Consider the following 17,858-nt stretch of genomic DNA (forward strand, 5'->3'; position numbering starts at 1 on the left):
AAATCAGACGCTTATTACAGACCTCCTTAGGTGGGGAAGAGGTAAACTGTGTTCTATATAATCTAAACAATTTTTCTTGCTAAAGCGTCAGAGGGGAGGGAGAAGAGAATTAAAAGGAAGCAATGACACTTTAGTCTTTGGAATTTCTTGCAAAACCAGAAGATAATGCTATCTCTAACCTTTACCCCCACATCTTTTACAGAAACTGTCTGGACTTCTCGTTTTGACTCCTTCGCAGTATCTTCAGTAGATTCTTCATCCTTTAGTCTGTGTACAATTGTCTGGACTGTTTTGACCATATTCTTCAGTTCATCAGGATATGGAGTTGGATACCTCTTCAAATTGCCCTCCTGTATAACAAAAAGCAGTAAGGCTCTACATTTATTTAAATGTTAGAACTAAAACATAAGCTTTAAAAAAAATAATTAGTTAGGCTAAACCACTGAATAATCTAGAACTCCACCTTGATACTCAAGTGTACCTGCACTGAGGCAGATATAAGCTTACACAACTAGGCAAGATTATGAATTGCTTTCACTCCCTTTCCCCCAACATGTTCAATGACTCCAAGCAAGGATTAAGCCAACAGTAATTCACTCAAAATAAAATCAGTATTTATCACGGTTTCCCCACTTGTTGTCCCCAGCACTATTAGTCAGGTGGCCTCCTAGCTAGGCCCTACATTGCCACGTATCAGCTTGAGTTCTTCCCTTGTGCCCTGCTGAAAATGATTTGGCCAAATAATGCCCAGACTGAAAGCAAACACAACAAAAAGTCCAAACCATAGTGTTTCATCCTGCTAGATACTCTAAACTAATAACTGATGACTTGATTTATTCAGCAGAGTGAAACCCATAGCCAAAGTAAGGAAAAGGCTGAGATTAAGGGTGGAAATGAGAGGGAGGGAAATACCAAGTATGCAAAAATAAATTCAATACTAACCCGTGGTGGTGCCTCTCTCTCATCTTTGTCTTCATCGCACTCAAATGCCACCTGAGCACGCTGTTTCCGTTGTTCCTCCCACAGAGATGGATTGAAACTTTCATTATCAGATATGAACATAACTGGAAAAAAAAAAAAACCAAACGCAAGAAGCTCTTAAAAGAACAGGATACACTATGCAAAATAACATATACTCATTTTCTTTCTCTTGGATGGGATTGGTGTGCTTTGTATTCATTCTTTTTAAAAGATAAAAGACTAACAGCACCATTAATTGAAGATTAGATGCAATACCACTGCTTTATGAATTTGGCTGTACTTTTATATTAGAAATATCCCTACCTGTAAAAAAAAAATCATATGCTCAGCTGTACATTAGTCTCAACATTCACACTTGAAAATTTTCAGTGAACTCTGCTAAGTGGTTTTATTCTATATATAAATATGAAATAATGTATTTGTGTGTATATATATAAAAACATAAATTATACCTGTATAGATTTATATAGCCTATTATCAGTGCTTAATATCATTATGCAAATGCAAGAACACTCATCTGATTTCATTTAATGAAAATTTAAAAATGAAAACTAAGAATGACTTACTGAGGAAAAACCTGCATTCTTACTAATCCTAAGGAAATGTAAGCATCTAAACCTGAAGGTTAAGTTAATCTGCATGATTTTGCAGAAGTTATGCAGTTGACAGGGGTTTTACAAGTATTCCTTGCTTAATTTTACAAGAGAATAAATAAACTTTGTAGGTACCCACTGTCTCTTATTTTAGCATATCCTGGTGTTACATCAGCCAGGTTCTACTTTTAGCATGACAAATAGTCTAATAAATCTGCCACTATCACCCAGCAAATGTATATCCTTCACTAGCGATATCAAGACTGTTCATATTAACCACTTCTATACCTGACACAGAGAAAGACTTAATTTTAGGGCTCAGTAAGTGCAATGGCGTATTTGTTACTCTGCATTTACTGGGTCACTTACATTTTAATACATCTAAAAATATTATAATTAACTTCACTATCCTGATTACTAAGACTTCCTGACCAAAAAACCAACTTAAAAGCTCTGTCTATTGAACCTGAAACCTTTTTGGAATGACTACCTCAGACAGGTGTTCAGTCAGCTTAAGCCAAACAAACAGTCCTTTCCTTGTCTACAGAAATAAACCCCAGAACCTGAGAAAAACAGAGTTCAAATGGAGAGAACACTTTCAGGAACAATCTTGAACTTCACTGAATCTCCCAATTCTCACATTCTATCAGAGGTACTGCAGATACATTAGAAGGTGCTGAAAGTGACGCACAATTTACTGCTTTTGCTTATGTTTTTGATTACTCCTCTCTCAGTGTACTAGACACCTGTGCCACAGAACAATGTTGCAACTTGTCAGTTTTCAGTTATTTCCATTAATATATTGCCCCCCACTTTCTTTTAAAGCAGCACAAACTTTTTCCTTTACCTTGCAAGGGAAAGAAAGTGGAAAAATAAACTTATTTAACTCTTTCCTAACTCCTGTTGGGCTTAATAGTGGAACATTACTTGTTTCCCTAACTATTTCACAACTCTGCTGAAATAACTTTCTGGTAAGAGCTTAAAATTTCGTGCCTTACTTTTTATAAAAACAGTTCAAACTACATGTGAGCAATATGCTTTTTCTGGAGTGATGTTTTTTCACTTCAAAATAAACCACAGAATGCTATGTACTTTTCAAAAAATATGTACTTCATAATGGAGGAAACATTTTGTTAAAATAGTCAGTTTGAAGCTAACACCTGCTAAAGGGAATTTCACCCCAAACCACTAAGCTCTGTTGAAAGGAATGAGGGTGTCACGCTGGGAGTGGCAACCATCACAGAACGTGTTCCTGTCAGTCCATTTCTCACCTTGCTCACTGACATAGTTTCATCTAGAATTTACCAATATCTAAATCTCATTAAGTTACTGTTCTCATTCATCAGACACAACTCATCATTCTTACAAGTATACTCCAAACTTGTATTTAAGTACTATTTAGTGAAAATCATATTAGCAGGAAGCCTTCCCATTATTGTCAAAAGTGACCACTGTGACACGGCATTTCAGAAATTCCTTACCCTCCTCAGTCCTTGGTTGCTGAGGGAACATGTAATTAGTAAGTACTGTTTTCTGTGTGTCAGGGTCAGCTTCTTTTTGAAGAGGGATAAGTGGTTTAGACTAGAAAGTAAATGAAAGAAAGTTATGTTATGAGAGTATATATATATATATAAAAGTAAATATGACCTACATATCATAGAGCATGCCTGTCCCATGACTTTGAAGACTACTCTTCCTTGTATTAAACCATTTCTCCTCTGAAGAATTTTCACAAAATGAAGATATTAACATGTCTGTATTTGACTGATGACAGGCTTTGACTGAGGAGAAACTCAGCAACAGCTTTTGTGAAAAGCAAACACTAGATATTCAAAAAGTAACCCAGTTTCTTGTTGGTACTTACTACTATCCCAAAGCATGCTGATCTGAAATGCACAGATATATCTGGCTATTTAAAGCTGCAATCATATAAAGAGAAAAATTTTGTATTCTTGTTTGTTCACTTTGACACCAGATTGAACATCCTCCACCCTTTACAGGGAAGGGCAGGGGATTCTTTAAATTACTGTTTTAGAAGAAGTGCACATCTGAGGCTATTAGATTTCTGACAGCCCTGTCTACCTTAACGCCATTCAGAAAATCAGCATAATACCAAGGACTTTAATAAAAAGGAAAAATACAAGCTACAAGCACATGAGTTACTGCTTAATGGCTTCAAAGCTGAACAGTCACACAGTTCAAAAGGTGTGGCAAGAAACCTAACTCAAAACCAGGCATGCTGAGTTTCCCCACTGGTATAGCTGTGAAAGCAACAGCAGGCTAAACATTTAAGTTCTAGCTTATCAAGCACTAACTCTCCTGTGTAAATTAGCCTGAACAAAAGAAAACAAGAAAACAACAAAAAACAAAACAAAAACCAAAAAGAAAAAACACAACAAAAACAAATGAACAAAACCCCTCCCAACATCTGTTAAATTGCATTTCCTCACAGTGCAAAACTTCTCCAGAAATATGAGTCTCCAGAGACAGGTAAGCTCAGTATTGGTTACTTCAGCAGAATTGACACAGTAATGTCAAGAAAGTATTGATGCACACAGTACTAGGTCTCTATTTAAGAGATGGCTCTGTTCTTGTCAATCCCACTAGGAATGAAGTCAACAACTATTTATTTTCAGTATTAAAAAATTTACCTGATTGTCTGATAGCCACATAGCAGTGAGTTGTTGCAGTTTTGTAAAGGTAAATGGTAAATTCTTCAGTCTGTAAATTAAAATAATTTATGTAAGTACATTTAACCATACTGTTAAGACTTTAAACAACCCTGCATTAGCATGTAAAACATTTCAAAAGAACATATCCATATGAAGCTGAATTAATAAATATTGAGAGCTGAAAGGCTACAGCATGTAATTTAAATTCATATTAAAAAAAAACAACCCAAGCAAACAAGACAAACTTATGTCTGCCCAGTTTAGCAAGTAGCTTAAAACAAAGAAGTTACATTGTAACTTGAATTTAATTCAATTGAGTAACTTAAATGCGGAGACAATTAACGTGAATTAACAACTCTGAATCCTCAGCATTTTATCTGTCAATATATATGCCAATTAAGGAAAAATATGCTACACCTGAAAATCAGTTTTTTTCTCAAAGATACATGTACGGGGAAGGGACTGTCCTGGATAATGGATGCTCTGGCATTAATGGATAAATCAAGCCACAAATGGAGCACAGAGAAGCTGGATTGACAGAACAGGAGGGAGAGCTTCCTTAGACTTCTCTCTCCCAGTGTATTTCAATACTATAAACTAACAATTCCCCAAAGCTAAACATTTTCTCCATTTTTAATGATCACCTCCAATAAAACACAATTCTTTTCCCCCTTCCACAGAACACCAAGGTTTTTTTACAATATCCTGTGATGCTGTTGGGTGCTCCATATGTAATTCAAGAAGCTATAAATCTTTAAGTAAGAATCAAAAGTTTTATGAAAATAACTAGACTAATTCCACAGAAAAACACATGCTAACAATCACGAATGTATTGAAGCTGCACTTCAATGCATCTGCCAAGTCATTAAAATAAAGACAGCTTAATACAATGGAACTGCAAGATCCAGAATACCACAATAGTACATTAAATACATCTCACTCAGCTTCTGAGCTATGCATGAGATAAGGAAAGATAGCATAATGTATTCATAACAATCCCTCTACATTATTGTTGCATTTTATAAAATTTCTACTTGATTAAAAGCATTCACAAACCTATTGTCACTCAGATTGATGACTTTTAATTTCTGCATATCACCCATTTCTTCAGGGAGAAATTCAAGTTTATTAGAATGCAGAAACAACACTGTTACATGCTTCCAGTTTCCAATCTGGAAAAAAAAAAAAACCACAAAGAATTAATTCATCTTCACAACATAAATACGAAAATTTTTAAAACAATTAGTATTGAGGCTATTTTGCCTGGAAAGTGTATTCATACATACTAAACTTTTTAGTTTCAATACACAGCAATGAATTCCTGCTTGTTGCTTAAAAAAAATCAAATTTCATTATTTAAAAACCTGTATATTTGTACACATCCTCCTTTAAAAACATACACAAAGAAAATCCTCTCAAAAATTATTACCTTCACAAGTTGTACAGACTATATAAACATGTTAAAATATTCATTTTACAGTTTTGCAATTAAATACATACCTCTGATGGCAGCTGAGTTAAAAAGTTATGATCTGCAGCAAATGTTCTTATATTCGAGAGCTGCCCAACAGACGAAGGCAATGTTTCAATCTCATTGAAACTACAGTCCAGTTCTTCTACTGATATTAATCTAAAAAAAAAAAAAAAATTAACTCCTCTATACAGATTAATTAATCCAACATTAATTGAATACTTGCAGTTTAAATGAAATTAGTATCACTATTAATTATTCATCTCAAATGTAGTTCAAAATAAACCCAAAGAAATTAAAATCTAAGAAGAATCCTTTATTGATTGCCTAAAATGTGTTTTGGGGTGGGTGTTTTTTCGTGTTGGTTGATTGCAGGTTTTTGGTTCTGTTTTGAGCTTGCTTATTTTTTTTAAATCTCCTTTACACTGTCCTCACAACGAAAATAATGAGGCCAGCAACACCAACTGTTCGTGTAGTACATGACAACATGCTAGTGTAAGGCATTAAAAAGATTCAGAATGGGACAGATCATACTCAAAAAATTAGAGCTGAGTGCAGTTTCTGAACAAGCAAAGAATTTCAAGAGTTAGAGGCAGCGAGCCTACAAATTTGGCAGTGAAGCAGTATTTTGTAAACTCTGACAAAAGATAACCTGTATTAATTAAAATATATGAAAAGAAATTGGAAGACATTGTACATTTCTACAGCACTTAATTCTGAGCCAATTATTTTTGCTATTACTTGCAAGTTTTAAATTAAATTGCTGGACACCAAAATATATATTAAAAAAACCTGCTGATGGACAGCTGAAAATTCTCTCTCTCTTTCTGTCTCTCTCTCTCTATATATAAGAAAATAAAGATAAATACCTGTTCATATTTACAAGATTTTTGAGATTGGGCAATCATTTGCAATATCTACCACAGCCATGTTCCTGTCAACAAAAGCCAGTTTCAGGAAGCTGACTCTTTAAGTATCTTGTTTTCTATCACACTCAATTTTTCTTTTATCGATTGGTGGCTGCATTATGTGAGGAACATATGTCTTTTGGTATTAAATAATAAGAACATACATGCTGCAAATAGAACTCAGATATGAAATCACTCACTTTAAATTGTATTACAACATTAACATGTAGAAGAAATGAAATCAAATAGTTACAAAAACTCTGAAAGAGAAGCCATTGTTACAGAACAGTGTTCAGAAAGGTAATTCAATTTTTTATTTTGGTGAAATACCTACCCTCCTATGGAGTCTGGCAAATAAATTAACTGGTTTTCATCAATTTTAAGTGTTGTCACCTTTTTCAGAGAACCTATAATAACAGGAACAAGTAAATCAAAATGGACATTTGAGTTCATTAAGCTGAGTTTTAACTTTAAATTACAAGGGGAAAAAGCCCCCAACATTATGGACAAGCAACCACATCTTCTCTATTCCCTGGCACGCCCATAACGCTGTATTCCTAAGGAAATAAACAGATGAGCTTACAGAACTTGTTTGCCAGCTTACAGTGTGTCAACCATTCAGGTAGGCGGGTGGAAGCAGGGAGAAAAAGAAATTGGCTTTTTTCTGATAGAGCCAGCAGCTTTTCATCCATTTACAAACTACTGTATAAAGTAAAGAATGCTCTGAAACAATTTTAAGTTATTATTCAGCCATGCATTAACAGCTTTATCAACAACTGGCACTTCTACTCAACTGGAACAGATCTAGAATGTAATTTTTCTATTTTCAAGTGCTCTGTGTCTGAACTATAGGCTTTTAAGAACATGAATTAACTGAAAATACAAACCAATAGACTCTGGCAGTTGCTGAAGTGAGTTACTGGATAACAGTAGGTCTTGCAGGCTTTCACAGCCTGAAATACCTTCTTCAACTACTTCAATGTTGTTTTTAGAAACATCCAAGTAGGTCAGTTGTTTCAAAGTGCCTATGAACTAAGAGAAAGAGAAAATAATGCATTCTAGAAAGTGCAAGTTTAAAACAAAAAATTTGGCAGATTTGACAAACTGCCTCTCACGTGTAATGCCAGAGGAAAAGACTTAGAGTGCTGAAACACAATTTTATGCAAAATACCCGAACTTTCAAATGAAGTATTTTGTGCAGATAAGCACAGCTGATGTTTTTACACACAGAGACACCCCACAGTAGCTCTGTACGTCCCTGAAGTCAGTCTGCCGCACATTCAATGGTTAGTTACCGTGAATCAAGTAACTGAAGGTTTAGAACAGACTTCAGAAAGAGACACATGGTGTGAGGACATCATTACGCTCCAGTAAAGACTTTCAATGCTTATTTTTGCCTTTTGTGGAAAACTGCATCCTACTTCACCTCAAAAACAACAATGATGAATCCCTAATTGTACAAAACTGAAAGAAACAAGCCAAAATATAAGCTTATATTACCATTCCATATGAACCAAGCGTAAGCTTTAAAATTCACGCACGTTACTTCATTAAAATCTTCACTTTCAGAAATACAGTTTTATTTTACTGCAAAACACAGTTCAGCTTGTATTTTACAATCAAACCACTCAACTGTCTAAGAGTTAGTTGAAGGAAAAACAGTAGCAAATACTACTCACTAGGCAGGAAGGCCACATTTCACATGACTGCTAGTGATTTAAGGCTGAAAACAACAAACAAACCAGCTGCTTCCCAAATTTAAAATTCTCATTTATTAGTTTGCTACAACTTAAGCACAGGTTCTCAAGTACTGTAATAATAGGTCAGTCTGGACCACGTGTAATCCTGAAAGATATCAGGAACCCATACAAAGTCAACAGACTGTCTTCTCAGGAACTGGCTAAGCTCCCTGTTTACACAGCACCAAAATTGGCACTGCTTGCTTTACAGCTGTGACCAGTAAAAATCCACACAACATATTTATCCTGTAAATTCCTACTTGCTGTCTAACACAGAATAATCCCTTTTTGGAAGGACCATTCAGTCCTAAATTTGATTTTAGATTTTTACCCGTTTTCCTAAATTGCAACATAATTTTCAGATGAGAACTATGTAACTTTCAATGAAAAAAAACCCAAACCCAAAAGCTGTGAATGCAGCTCTCATGATCAGTGATAATTTTTAAGTGGACTAGTTAAGCATTCAAGTGCCATTTAGCCTTTTGGCTTTAAGTAGCACTAAAACTACATAATTTCAACATACATGATCACTGACAAAGCAAATAACTGCATAATTTAAAGTACTTTGTGTTTAACACAGCAGAAGAACTTACCCCAGGAATAAGTGTTAGTCTATTACCATCCATCCAAAATTCCTTTAATCCACTCAGTTGTTCAAGTACTTCAGGCTGTAATGGGAAGCCATTTTAAAAAAAACTTATGAAAAACCCCAGTGAATGGCAAAAACAACTCCAGTGATTTGTCTATTGCAACTTTAATAATGTCTTACTATAGCTGTTATACACACTTTTTTCACTGGGTCATCAAAGAAAACCCAGATATTTCACTTTTGAAATTAAAATATATACTAGATACACAAAAACTTTTAAGAACTTGACCACAGAACCAAATAATCTTAGAGAAAGGCTTTCTGTTGGTTTAATGCTTTTTACAGAAAGTATTCTTTTTCAACAGGCACACACTTTAAGTACATGTTACATGTACAATTTTGATATAAGAGGTCTAAAAAACCTTTAATTCCATCAACTTAGAGGACCTGTTTTACAAAATCCCAGAATTTTTGGTTTGGGGGAAAATCGAAACAAATTTCATTTTTCTATCAACAAATGGTGCATCTCCATGACACAAGCAAACCACTCCATCCATAAAATGAAGTGCAGGATTGTGTTTCCACTACAACTTGTTGTTAACAGTGTCTTATGTACCAGGGAAAGACCCCTTCTTGGTAAACATCCATGTTGCATATGCTTTTCTATTTAAACTTCCCTCCTGAGAAAGTAATACCAAAGAGGTACTACTGCACCTTAATAACTACAGCCAAGTTCAGATAAAGACTAAGTAAGTTTTGTTATATAGTAAATAGACAGGATTTCTGCTTAAGTTGCAGTCCTGACTCCCAATAACTCATTTTCCAAGAGAAAGTCATAACTCAAATGTTAGCTTAAGGCTCCTACACAAATATCTACCCTGTGATGAGAATATGGCAGTAATAGTAAGGGCTAGATGATTAACCATAATGTTGAAAAATTCCTTAAACACACTCTCCTATTTTCCAAACCACATCATTAGGCAAGTGTTCAGCTCTGCATATTCTACTAACGGCACACAAAGGCTTGACTCTATTGTATTGCAGCTCAGCAAGTTTCATTATACTTCTATTTCAATTCTTTTACTCAGGAAAGTACTTGTAAAAGCAGAGAGATGTTTTGTGACTCTAAATACAAGATATATGTTTCTCTGAGACCACAAACAAGAAACAAGTCAATCTATGCTGAAGGAAAAATCAGAGCACCTCAACTTTTAAAATACTACTTTGAACACTACTCAAACTTAAAATTAATATAGTTTCCCTTGAATCTAGTTTGTGCACAATAAAAGCAGGTTATGCACAAAACTGTAACATTAAATACATTATAACCAATAAGTGTTTCGAATTTATCCTAAGCCAAATAATTATGTTTATAATTTAAATACAAAGTACTATTAATTATTTACCAGTACAGTAACCACACTATACAACCATGTTATTTTAAAATGGAGTAAAAACATCCTCTCATTCTTAAGAACACACACGTAAGTTTTGTAACAGGCTCCATAAAGTACTATAAGGTGTAAGTAATACTTGCTTGGTAGCAGAACTCTTAAGCTGATGTTTTTATTTTCATATTTATTAAAAACAGATCAAGGGATAAGGAGATTTATAAAAGATGCAAAGCTCACCACTTCTGTGAATTCATTACTTCCTAAGTCCAGTCTCTCCAACTGAGTCAGTCTGGACATGGTTCTACACAGGAATGAAATTAATAAAGAATTAGATTTAAGAAAATACTACCTACATCAAATCTTCCAGTATTTACAAAAATCTACTAATAAGTATTAAGTAGTGATGCTATTCTGAAACAGGTATCATACCTAATTAAGGTCAATTTTTCACACACTGTTCAACCAGGCATGTATCACTGATCTTGCAGACTGCTGAGTGTCACACAAAGAGTACACTACAACACATCTACAGATGAGCTTGCAAAAACTGAAGACCAGTAAAGAAATCTTCATGATAAAGAGCAACCCAAGGGCGCATCTCTTCTTTTGAGTGGTTCAGCTTTTCACCTACAGTACAATACATCCTTTCAGTCAAAGGCTAGTTAACTACATGTTTTCTTCTCAAAGACTACTGCCTAGTGATCAGGGAAAACAGAGAAGAGCACTGTTGAATCACAGTTATCAACACTACCTTTTTACCTCTCCAGGCTGCTGACTAAGTTGCTTCCACATGACAAGTGGAACCCTAATTATTTCTCTAGTCACACATTACATAAGATTACAAAGTTGGATTTTGTGACACATCAATACCTCTTTAACCTAACTTATAGCAAATATTAAATAAATGTCTGAAATAAAAGTAAAATCCATTACTTCAAGCTTTTTTGGAAACATTTTTCCTCTATTTGGGGACTCCACAGAGATTATCTACCACTGCACATGGTGGTCTACACACTGGGTACTTCACAGTCAATAGCAGTTCTACCTGAAAGTATTTTTTAAGAGGCTGTGAATTCCTCATACTACATCATGTTCTCTATTTATTTAATAACAGATTTCCACAGAACAATTAGTAGTACCTAAAACTCTCATATATAAACTGCAATTGTGTATGCACTACAAAATTCTGGAAAAATTAATTATAAAAGCTTCTAAATGGTAGAGTCTTGTAAATTATCAGAATATCACACTAGTTTCGTCAACAAAAAATTGCATGAGAATAAGATGCTCTCTATGCAGCTATTCAAAACTTCAGCTTTTATTCAAATACCGTAAACTCTTCAGTTGCTCTGAACAAACAGTTCAAAAATAATATATTGGAAAATGACTAATTTACTGAAAGCAATTTAATGTGACTATTAATATTATTAATTAAATAATCTCCAAGAAGGAGACTCAACATTTGTTTAGAAAATTGATTTTCATGACATTGGAGTAACTAAGCTGGGGACAAACCAGGAATTTAACATAAGTAGCTGAAGACAAGACCAAGACAAAAGCAGAAGCATTTTTTGCACTGTACCTATAGTATACACAGGCTTTGAAGAAAAGCCTCTAGCTAACATTCCTACTGTCCTAGAGAAAGAAAAAAAAAAACCAAAAACCAAGAAAAGGCTACTTTCAGAAGACTCCAAGAAACAATTTCCCTCATTTCTCGAAGCTAATGAACGGGATGATTATCAGTAAGCCAACTCCTAACATTCTTTTGCAATTTCTACCTAAACTCTGAGTCCCTCTGAAATCCTGCAGAAGATTATCCTCACAAAGCTTTGTAAGAGCATGCCTATACCAATTTTAATGCTGTATGTTCCTAACAAATTTGCCCCAATGAGTCTCCCACAGACACTGCTGAAGAACTCCTTTAAAAGCATCTAACATAGTGTTCTGTAGCTTTTGAAACTTCACAGACCACACTATGCAAACCAATGTTATATAACAATGACAGGATAGCAAGATAACTTTATTGATTTTGGGCCTTTTTTTCCCTTGCCAATGTGACTGTAATGTAGCAAACACATCCACTCAAGTATAAAACATAGACAAACGTGTTTGCAAGATGAGAGTCTTGGTAATATTCCTTCCTTTCCCTGTTGCTTGGATAATAGCACTTTCAGATATTCTAGGACTAATATCTCCTTGCTTTTGTGTATTGTTTATAGAGAATTACCTTCAGAGAAAATGCAAACAAGGCTTCCAATAATGTTACGGTAGCAGGAAAAATTAACACCAAAGGATGTTGAAACAAACATTAACTAGATCACAGAGTTACACCTATTTCCATCTTTGACATAGTGCTATGTAATCCCTCCCATAAACTGAAAGCCTCTTTCATAATTCATATTATTGAACTTGGTGTCAATTCAACTCAATACTAAGGGATCAGATAGCCTAAATTATGCCTCAAATTCTGTTGTATACAGATGACTTCATTAAGGTTAACACTACAGCTTACTTCAAGAGGCATACAGTTCAAGGGCGGTGTGTGTGATGGCAAGATCGGGCCCAAATCACTGTAATTATACTCTCAAATAACTTGCTTCTTTCTAAAAAGCTTACTCTTTTTATTGACAACTAGGCCACAGAAGCTTAAAAAAATGAAAAAAAAAGAAAGTATCATGTTTTGCTGGACTATCTTTCCAATTTACCTATCAGAAATATGCCTCTAAAATAGTCTCTGTGTGTTTTTGCTTTCCTTTCAGTAAAAATAGTTTCACTGAGCTGTTTTGCATTATAATGCTGCCACTTGCAATCTCTGGATGTAGATAAGCTCCGAACAAAATGATGTATATTTGGCATAAAACTTGGCATAAATTAAGGTTGATTTAGTGTGTTGGCATTAATTACCCATTTTGATTAAGATTCTTTCAAGTACTTCATACTTTAGTGTCAAAAATTATATGCATGTTTTACTCAGAAAGAGGGATGTACAATTTATTTTACATTTCTTATTACAAATAGGAAAAAATTTGCTGTAAGAATTAAAATATTAGAAAGATGAGAGTCATAGAAAAATAAGAAAATATATTGGTATTCCATAGCAAAAATATTAGGACCTACTGCTACATCTTATTAGCATCAAAAAACTGCTTTGGATTTTCTACACGTTTTAGCTGTATAGCATGTTCTGTAAGAGTACCAGAATAGACTAATAAGGGTGGCAGCTCAGCATCTACTGCGAATTATTATGGAAGTGATACAGAGGACCTATTCATGATAGTGGCTGTTTAGTTTTCAATCAAGGATGAAGCTTTAAAAACACTGAAGTAAAAAAAATTCCTAGCACCTTCAACAGAGGGAACGATTGACTTAAATGCATTAACGCATTTGTTTAAGTGTCTCTTATCACTACAAGAGTAAACTGTGCTTTTAAAAGTATTTCACGTAATTCATGCTGTTAGTGTTAATTTTGGCAATTAAGGTCAGAGTGATCTTATAAACAAAATCTGTATTAGCTGTAAGTTTTAATTACAGCTACTGTATCCTCAGTTGGGAGTAACTTAATTTAGAGAGCTACCACTCTGAATTACATGTCCTCTAATTTTTTTCTGCTGAAAACTAGTGATAGCAGAAAGAGCCAAAGAGGATTGAGACTATTTATACCACAGAATGCTTCACACTTTGAAGATGTAAATTCACACTTTCTGATGCTGTACATGTCATTCCAAATAGGAGTTCTGGCTTGCTTATACAGCAGACTCTACAGTACAGTATCTAGGCACTTAAAAAGGGAATCCCAATAGAACATAACTCTTGATCATGTCTAAGGCATATAATTAGCTACTGTCACTAAAAAACTGGCTGTTGTATTTAAAAAGCTGGCAATTCTCACTTCTGCCTACTGCACACAAGTCTCTCCTAGCATATGAGTTGGACAGAGTGAATATTCAATTGTTAGAACCTTGTCTTCTCCACCAGAACTTCTTAACATCCACCAAAAACAGCAACTCTACCAATTTCTGTTGCCAGTGAAAGATCCCTTTTACAGTACACCACAACATATTCATGACTCTGCAGGTGGTTATTCACATCCCATTTTTGGGATCTGTTTCCTTCTTCATTGACCTCTGATATCTTTGTTAACCTGCTTGGAGCTCTAGAGCCCCAGTTGGAAAATTCAGAGCATTGCTCATGTTCATAGAACAGCAGGAAGTGCATCACCATCAGCCTAGGCTTGTTTGACAAAGGAAGTGAGAATTGCAAGGCAGGGACTAAAAAAATGCTAGATTTCAGGAGAGAGGTACAGTTGGATTAATGTTAAAATAAATGCTGTAGGAATTTCTAGAACTCTACTGTACTTACTTTGGCAATATTTTTAACTGGTTTTCTCTAAGTTCCAATATCTGGAGTTTAGTTAATCTGTAACAGAAAGGCATAATAAATTACTAAAATATTCTGTATTTCATGACAAAAGCAATCTCAGAACTTATTTACATTACAGAATTAAAAGAAAAAAAATCTGTAAGTTTGAAATTTTTTTCCCCTCTAACATTAAGATGAAATTTTGTGCAAAATTTGCATGTTATTTTGAATTCATTGGTTGGAGTTTGATTTTGGTAAATCAACAAACGAACTTGCCTGCTTTTCTACACCTGTTCAAACACATTTGTTTTCCTTCATCCCAAAGATTTTGAAACACTTCATTGGATTAATTAGGGGTACATGTTATCATCATAATGAAAAGTACACAGGAAATAACGGAAAGGTAGGATCACTTCACACAATTTAAGATGTTCAATTTCTACTACTGACAATGTATCAGTTTAATACAGAAAGCCGCATCTGAGGAATACCTGTAGTCTTCCACCTGATAAAAACAACCTTTAAATTAATCTTGGATTTCCTTCCATATTCTTTTTCTGGTCAGCTTCTTAATCCATTTTGATATTTCTGTTAGAAGGTGGTTTGACCTTTCTTCCAGTATATTCTTGGTTGCAAGATGAATAACCTCTAAACCCCACCTCAACTGCTTGGGCAAAGTAAGTTCCAAGCAGTTTTGACACACAACCTATGTACCATTCCCAGTGAATTTTTATTGGGACAAAAGTGACAAAGCTCTATTTGTTTAAAAAAAATGAAGAAACTGAGTTTGGTTTAAGTACAGACAGGACTGTAATGACAAGAGTTCTACATGTGACCCACTGACAGCCCTCATACTACACAAAATAGGGCATTAAGATCCCTGACTCAGAAAGGAGCTTAGTGAATAGACCAGTCTTTCCTGAAGGTGCTTACTAGTGCATTTTAAGGAAAGAGACAAAAACCTTGATTTTTATTAAGTGGTAAGAACTATACTTCATGTAGAAACAGAAAGCTGAAAACAATATTTATTTTTCCTCTAGACATTAACTCATTTTTGGATGAGCTTGAAAGCAGCAATCTGCCATGCCCACAAATAACCTAAGAAAGAGAGCAGAGGTCAGCAGCCCTGCACTGCAAGCAGCCATCTGGTAGCAACTGCTGGAGGGGAACCTCCTCCCTCCAACTTCTGAAAAAAAACCCCAAAATCCCAACATCCTAACAGTGGTGAAAGAATACCCTAATAAAAACCGCATTCATGGTAGTAGCACTGCTGCTCATCTAGAACATAAGTGGGAAAGACTTCCTAGCCATCCTACCCTACCAGCACCCTAAGATACCAATCTAGTACAAAACAGAACTCGTTTAAGAACCCTCAGACGTGAATGAACATTTTGAGCTTTGATTTCTGAACCAAGCACTGCATTAGGCTTCAGCTGGTGTTTTGCTTTGATGACAGGGAAGATAGCTACATAGTTTGTAGTTTTTCTTCACAACTCACGTATGCAGTCAAATTTCTTTTGAATGCAGTGACAGCAAATCTCCATTCATATGCTAAACTATGAATATGCACACCCACACTTTGCTGACTTTAGCCAAAACTGATTGTATGACACTTGTAATAAGCTAATTCTGTGAACTTAGAGACTGCCTTTGGTGACAGAGAAGTTCATAGCTTTGTCACCTTCTTTCCTGTTCTAATCTTTCCTCAGCTAGCCCTAAGAGAATGAAGATCTGTGTATCGAATTTCTTAAGTGTAGAGCTTCACGGAAGCTACTTAGGAAAACATTCGCAACCTCTCCTGGGTGGGAGATACAGGCTGTGTCTAAACATGTAATTTTCTTCTAGTAATTGATGAGAAATACTGGACTGAAGCAGTTGTCACCTCTTCTGTTATGACTCGAGGAGCTAATTCAAGTTTAAAATAATGCACATCAAATACTAAGTGTAGCTGTTCTTTAAATTGCTGGTGCTAAGCACGCAACACCCATCCAAACTGAGCATCTGAACTGCCATAATGGACCTGAAGAACTGGCATTTAATTTGGAAAAGAAATAGAGAACTAATTCACCTATACTAAAGGAAAAATGGAATTCATAGTGGCAGAATATATAATCTGTGCCATTCTGTGGCGAAGATGTGTCCTACTTATACAGAAATATTTAATTTCTGAACTTGAAAAACCCATCACCACAGAACTATCTGCACACCACCAATGCGCAAAGTTTTAACAGGTATTATTCAACTTAAAGTACATATTCTGTAATAGCTTAAAAATTATTTTTTCAGTATTGTTCTTTAACCATAACCATCTTAGCCTGCTTTTAAAATGCAGCACAACTTTTCAATAAAACAAAATTTCTACATGAACAATTTTCCAGGAGATCAATATCCTTCCTAAATCTGATTTCTTAAACTATACCACCTGTAAAAAATGTAAAAGAAACATACAGTTGGTACACTCAGAAACTTGCTATGTGACAAGCAGTCATTCCTTGGAAATATAAAAACATTGCATTGAGAGATGTTCCTTACTTTACACCTCCTTTGCAGTTCTCCTAAAGCAGAATATTTTTATTTTAAATTGTTACTAAAATGTAAGGGCAAGCGGACTAAAATGTATGCATCCCGCAGGCTGCATTTACAAAAGTTTCTGCAAAACACATGTATACACATATGTAACTAAATTTGATTATCACTGTACATTTATGCAAAAAATATCCCAAAGTAGATACTACTAAAATCATCTACTACTACAAATACTACTGGCAAGTTGTTGAGAAAGTAGATATAAAGCAAATTAATTGCAACATCACAGTAAAGAGGCTCTGGAAGCAATATCCCATCACAGACAACATTCCTAGGTTTTTAGAATTACACTGAAGATAAAATCCTTGCTTATCTTAAACACCCATTACTAAATAATGTTTGACTTTTAAAACCCTGTCTCAAAATGAGCAAGCAGTGAGTTTCAAGTTTAACATGTTCTACTTATATATTTAAATATTTAAATGTAAATATAAATATAATTTAAATGTTTAAATTTAAATATAAATGTGTATTTAAATGTAAATATACATTATGTATTTAAATACAACAGAGACTATTTTCTTATGTAAGCATAATAATTCTCAGATATCTGTGCACTGGTGTGA

At 34.7% G+C, this 17,858-nt stretch overlaps 1 protein-coding gene across 9 annotated transcripts in view; it reads right to left on the reverse strand.

Moving 5' to 3' along the window:
• ERBIN (erbb2 interacting protein) overlaps positions 1–17,858 on the reverse strand; it is a 119,494-nt gene that overhangs the window by 25,422 nt on the left and 76,214 nt on the right. For 8 of the 9 annotated variants that reach the window (XM_039567821.1, XM_039567820.1, XM_010395342.4 and 5 more), the window contains 11 exons: positions 14,707–14,763; positions 10,585–10,648; positions 8,958–9,032; positions 7,513–7,657; positions 6,960–7,032; positions 5,747–5,876; positions 5,303–5,418; positions 4,226–4,295; positions 3,056–3,155; positions 943–1,064; positions 180–350 (listed from right to left, as the gene is read on the reverse strand). In XM_039567821.1, the coding sequence (XP_039423755.1) occupies positions 180–350; positions 943–1,064; positions 3,056–3,155; positions 4,226–4,295; positions 5,303–5,418; positions 5,747–5,876; positions 6,960–7,032; positions 7,513–7,657; positions 8,958–9,032; positions 10,585–10,648; positions 14,707–14,763 (1,123 nt within the window). The remainder of the gene's footprint in view (positions 1–179; positions 351–942; positions 1,065–3,055; positions 3,156–4,225; positions 4,296–5,302; positions 5,419–5,746; positions 5,877–6,959; positions 7,033–7,512; positions 7,658–8,957; positions 9,033–10,584; positions 10,649–14,706; positions 14,764–17,858) is intronic. The other variant, XM_010395345.4, reaches the window with a different exon arrangement.

Source organism: Corvus cornix, chromosome Z, assembly GCF_000738735.6.
Source record: "Corvus cornix cornix isolate S_Up_H32 chromosome Z, ASM73873v5, whole genome shotgun sequence".
NCBI classification, from domain to species: Eukaryota; Metazoa; Chordata; class Aves; order Passeriformes; family Corvidae; genus Corvus; species Corvus cornix.